Source organism: Mastomys coucha, unplaced genomic scaffold (assembly GCF_008632895.1).
Source record: "Mastomys coucha isolate ucsf_1 unplaced genomic scaffold, UCSF_Mcou_1 pScaffold19, whole genome shotgun sequence".
NCBI classification, from domain to species: domain Eukaryota; kingdom Metazoa; phylum Chordata; class Mammalia; order Rodentia; family Muridae; genus Mastomys; species Mastomys coucha.
Genome location: NW_022196901.1, coordinates 4250021 through 4256020, shown reverse-complemented (window position 1 = coordinate 4256020; position 6000 = coordinate 4250021). Strand labels below are relative to the sequence as shown.

General features: G+C 39.4%; 1 protein-coding gene across 1 annotated transcript in view; it reads left to right on the top strand.

Moving 5' to 3' along the window:
* The first annotated feature begins 1863 nt into the window (after positions 1-1863).
* Positions 1864-6000, top strand: part of Znf804b (zinc finger protein 804B) — a 555475-nt gene continuing 551338 nt past the window's right edge. Inside the window, exon 1 of the mRNA XM_031379978.1 lies at positions 1864-2272. Within this exon, the coding sequence (XP_031235838.1) occupies positions 2165-2272 (108 nt within the window). The 5' untranslated portion in view covers positions 1864-2164. The remainder of the gene's footprint in view (positions 2273-6000) is intronic.

Genomic DNA, 6000 nt, shown 5'->3' with positions numbered 1-6000 from the left:
CGTACCACCTTCGTTTAAATTCCAGGTGAGGGCTAAAGCTTCTTACCTGTTTGTGTATTTTCAGAATTTAAAAATATATTTTTGCATAACAAATATGGGTTCATAAAACATTTTGTATTTCTAAGTTGAACAAGTACTGTGGTGTTAAAATGTCATTGGGGAAAGGGAATGAATGCTTTGAGTTCATTTTTGATGTTCAAAGTTTTTAAATCAAGATAGTTAAAAGCTAACTATACTCTTCCTAGAAAGTTTACAGTGGATTAAGTTTCAGTCATCTTTAGTTCAAGGATTAAAAGGAAATAGAATTCCCCCACCCCTTAAAAAAGCTTACAGTGCATACTCAAAATCTTCCAAAATACTTAACTTTTTCTAAAGGTTTAACGATGAGTCATACATTTAAGTTTTATTTTTTAAACATAATATTTCTGATAGTAAGCCATGTGATGATATAAATAAATTCAGTCTATAATTAGGAAGTTACAAAAGTTAAAATAGAACTTCTCTTCCTTAATTTTATGAGCAGTCTTAATTGGAAAAATTTAAATACTGGTTTATTTTTATATGTTTCTGTCATGTGTAGGGGGTCCTAATTGTCAGTGTGAATGGGGCATTTACTCAATGTAAGAGAGGAGAGACCTCTAGGAGAAAGCCTAGATAGAAGGAGGAGCTAAGGAGGAACCCAGAGCAGAATGAGAAAAACTGCAGGAAGAGACCCCCTCATGCTTTCCTGCACTGATCTCAGAGTTGAATAGAGAGTGCTTGCACAGGAGAAGGTATTCTCTCTCTCTCTCTCTCTCTCTCTCTCTCTCTCTCTCTCTCTCTCTCTCTCTCTCTCTCTCTCTCTCTCTCTCCCTCCCTCTCTCTCTCCCTCTCTCTGCACAGTTTTATTTACAGTCCTGTTCTGTTCCCCGGTGGCTTAATTTACACTTACTTACCCAAAGATCCCCGGTGGCTTAATTTACACTTACTTACCCAAAGACCCCCAAGAGCTCGATTATTAGCGATTGGGAAAACAAAGACCTCTACCTACCAAAACAAGTGCGTCTTAACTGGCAGAAAAAGGTTCATAAGTGAGCCTTTGTAGCTAGATATGCGTATATGTGTGCACATAAACCTGTGCATTGGTGTCTATAGCTTCCGTAAGTTTACCACCTGAAAGTTCCTTTCTCCGCCACGAACTGGCCACCACAGTGTATTTAATGGGCTCTGTTTCAGCTGAATCTCTCACCCCTACAGGAGACTGAGAAGCTGTTTTTTTTTTTCCCGGCCATTGACGCCTTGATGCAGGGAGCCCTAGAGGTGAGCAGGCAGAAAAATGACTAAAGGATAGGCTCTCTTCCAGATCCCTCCAGTCTTTCCAAGTCCTCTTGGGTGCCCGCCCCCTAAACCTCTAAGAAAGTTGGCTCAGAAGCGGGGGCAGAAGGGTCAAGAGATTGGTGCTGGTGGTTCCAGAAGGCGGAGGAGTGAGATCGGTGTGGCAGCTGTCATCTCTCCTTGCCACTCCGTGAACCCAGACCCTACAGAGTCCACAGCTCGAAGCTGAGCGCTCCCTGTCCTCGCGCCAAGCGGTAATCACCACGTCTCCAACTCCTGGCGCTCTCGCCCTCTCCCGGACACTGCAGAGGGGGCAGCTCTTGGGAGCTCAGAGGAACGCCACGCTCCCTGTACAGGCTGCAGCGGCTGCATCCCGGGTTCCGCAGCCTACAGCTCAGCCTGGGGACTCGGCTGCTGGAAAATGCCGACTAGCACCTGAGTGTCCCCACCCCACTCCGCCTGCACCCGGAGTGACGGCAGGGGGCGGGGTAAAGGGGGCGGAGGACTCCGATTCCCTGGTGGACCCAGGAAGTTGTCCTTTAAAAAGCACATCTTCAGCCCGCCTTTGAGCGCCGCCTCGTCAGAGCAGCATGTGGACTGGTTCGCCAGGTCCCCTAAGTGTTCTGGGCTGCTGCCGCCGCCGCCTCAGTCCGAGCAGCCGCTGTGGGCAGCGAGAGCCACGCGCAGGTCGAGGAGCAGGGAAGCGCGGGCACTCTGTCCCCAGCTTGCTGCTGGCCTCTTCTTCTCGGGAAGTGGCAGTCACTGTTGCTGCGAAGAAGGCAGCCTGCGTCTCCCTGCCTGTTGGTCACTCACTGAGGAGTTGAGACTGTTACCTCCAGCCGGGACCCACATGGCTTGTTACCTGGTCATCAGTTCCAGACATCTCAGCAATGGGCACTACCGGGGCATTAAGGGAGTCTTCAGAGGGCCCCTCTGCAAGAATGGATCTCCGTCTCCGGTAATGTGCACACAGGCGCACACACCCGTACCCACAGGGTCAAAACAGAATGAAAACAAAAAGGCATTAGGAGAAGATACTCTCCTGCCTGGTAGAGAGGGTTAGACTCCTAGGGAGTAAGTACTATGTCAGTAGACACACTTTGCAGACAATTATAGCAAGAGCTGTGTGTTTATGTGTTTCTTGTCATCCCAGTCATTTGATCTGTAGTGGTATGCATGCAAATGTTTACTGTACTGTTAACCTCAGGGATGAAGGTAGACCCTCTGGCAGAATTCACATAGGAATCTGCGGATTTGGATAGTGTAGAAAGTTTGAGTGACACTATAATGGGCTTTTGTGAAGTCATACTTTCAGATTAGTTTAATAATTTTACAGCAGGTTTATAAGAAAATAAACTCTTCGAGGGGTTTGTCTTGGCAAAATGAAAAGGGGTGGTTTCTCAAAGTGTTCTAAAATCCAAGACTCAGTTAGATTCTTTAGTTTACAAGAAAGTGAATGAGTTGTTTGTGGAAAGCCAAATTGGGTTGTTTGCTGTATTATAGAAAAATAAGTTAACCTGCAATTTAAGTGCCTTCGTTTTGCTTAGTAAACTGTTCAAATTCTGTCATCCCAAGTTAAAGGCTTTACTATATCAATTAATTCACTATAGGGTGCTATAAACTAATCTTTTAAGGGTTCAAATGAGTTTAAAGAAAAATGAACATATGTATGTGTGTATGCATGCATATATACATAGTTTGAGTACATATACATGTATAATCAGTTTTAGACCACAGTAAGTGACCAAGTGTCCAAACTCAATGAACAGGTTTCTATTCTGATTTTGAGAGTACTTTTATTCTGCATGAACTTAACTTGCTTGAGTATTTTCTACCTCATACTTCCCATTACAGTTGAATGCTTCATTAATGTGAAATATTTACAACTGTTATGTATTATAGATACCCCTAGTCAAACAGCATGTGTGATTTGCATGTGGAACCTTGGAATCGAGAGGTACATGTACTAAGATACATTACCAAGATTCCCCAATGACAACTCTTCGTTCATGTTTTCACGTACTTTAAAATGTGTGTTGTTCTAACACCCCAAGCTAAATGAGAGGGAGCCAGAAATGTTACTGGGAAAATACTGTTTGCATTAACAGTTACAATTAAACTCACAGGGCTAGAAAGGGACTTGGCAGTTCCAGCTGACTGAGAAATATAGCCCACAGCCAGCCTAAGCAGTGGGTCTGAATCCTGCCTGCTTTAAAGATTTTAAGGATTGGAGTTTCTGCAGTCTCAGCAAACCATTACAGTGTTCAACAACTCTCCGTGTCAGGATCATTTTCCTCAGGGACAAACCTCTCTCTCCTCCCTGTTCTTCCTTAGGCACATGTTTTCCTGTACACCTAGAATGCTCCACTTTTCTTAAGGGTATTCTTTTTTAGTGTGTTGATAATCCCTGTGGCTGTCTCCATAACCTCCCTGAGTTGGATTACTGTGTTCTAGTATATATGTCTCAGTGCTGGGATGAAAGAAGAATATCACATCACATTTTAATTTTATTCAAGAAGATTAGAACATGATGTTGAACTAAATTCTCTAGTGTTTCAAAAGATTGTTTCTGTCCTTTGGTCAAGGATATTTCTGTGTCTCTTTCTCTGGTTGCTCATGTCCCCAAAGCCTGGCTGACCTTATGCAGACTGGGTGTGCAAATATGGACGACAGACACCAGCCATCCATCTCCGTGGTTGCGCTGGCTTCCAGGGTACAGGTGCGCACCTATGGTATACTATTTTTATAGTCTCCTTGGCTGACCCCACTGCTGGGCTAATATGCTTACCTTGTTTTCCAGACTCTTCAGTTTGACTCACTGGATGGTGCTCACTAAAATGATGTATGAGCTATTTTAGAGACATGGAAAATACCTTTCATATGTACCACACAAACCCATTTCTTTGTTTCCCTTTTTTAAAAATTCACATTTTATCAGGAATTTGTGACTTTTTCAAGAAAGACTTTGACAGTCACTCACATAAGTTAGGCTGTGTGGGAAACTGTTATTCTTTCCTTCTCTGTCCCTGTTGGATTGTTGAGATAAGTCTTTATTTGGTTTAAATCCTATTCCTGTGGCAGGGTGTGTTTTTTTCTAAGGCAAAATAAGTCACTACTTCCTAGACTCGAGAGCTTGTGCTTGCCATTTTGATCAACAGGTTGTAAAGCATCAAATTAAAAATAATGTGGATATGTATTTATTTTCATACTCAACAATGGCTTTCATGTTATAGCCAGGTTGACATTCAAATATTCACATGCCTTCAATATAAATATTAAAGTCATTAATCATGCAATAATTAAATGCAATCATTTACAGATTTGAAATAGGTATCTACAATGATAATACATTTTCAAATTAAATTCTAGAGTGATCTAAAACTGGATGTTACCTATTATTGTAACTTCCCAAGATTCCATTTACCTAGAACTATAGACTGGGATATTAGCTCATAACAAATTTTCACCAAGTCTCTCAGTGCTTAATATTTATCCTTACTCTTTAACCTATGTCTCCCTATTTATTACATACATTTGTTAGCAAAGCTGTTTAAAAGTTGTACATGGCCTTAGCATTCAATAAAGTGTAATTACTGAATAAGAATATTTTGTATTCTGTTGTGGAAAGAAGAAAGGTGACAATTACTTTTTAGCTTATAAAATAAGCTAAATAAATAAAAATAAAAATAAATTTTATTTTTGAATTTTAGCTATACTTATACCTGTATAATATAGATTTGACATTTCACTGTCTAATATATAATATCGTTAAGTCTCCAGATACTTAGAAATAATTATACAAATTTTTTATATTCAAGCTATGTCTGTTTAATGGGAACAGGAGAGATAATCTCAAAGTAAAGAAGAGAGTTAGGTATAAAGACACACATACACACGTGCACACATACACACCTATACACACACATGCATACATACATATAATTTCAAGATATTTCATTTATAAAATATCAAATATTATATAAATTTCTCATAATAAATATGAAATAAAGTGATTGATTGATAAATAAAGCAATAGGTATTTTGCCACATAAAAATACTCACAGATCAGTAAGCTGAAAACCCTAGAGTGGAATTCTGTTTCTATCTTGAAAGTTAACACATAAGTATCTTATGATTATCTGTTTATTCTGCATGAAAAATAGAAAATTGTGTTTTCATTCTAATGAGCATGTGAATAATTGATTTGAGATAGCTTATGTTTCTCTAAACCCGTGACAGATACAGATAAGTAAAATGTCTTATATTTAATATTTAATGTAAAAGTCTATTTAAAACATAAATACTTTGCTAAGTTTTAGGATGTTTATCTTCTATAGTTTTTAAACTTTAAAATATTACGATTGTATGATGCCTCTAAGAGTCTTATTAGGTGCACATACTCACATGCTAGACAGGTAGCAAGGTACACATGTCTGACTATGTTCAAGATGTACACCTACCTCTATATCCTAGTTCTTTTTATCCACCAAAGATGTACAACGTGGTTACAATAGTTGTAGGTGTCATTAAGGAAATCTTAAAACTCTGTCAGTATATTTGAATTCAAGAAAATAAATGTCTTATCAGCAATATAAACATATTCTTCAATTGATTCTTAGTTATCTTTATGTACTCTGAAATATCATCTCAATTTTACATTAATTTCAGTGTATCTTTTTATGTATT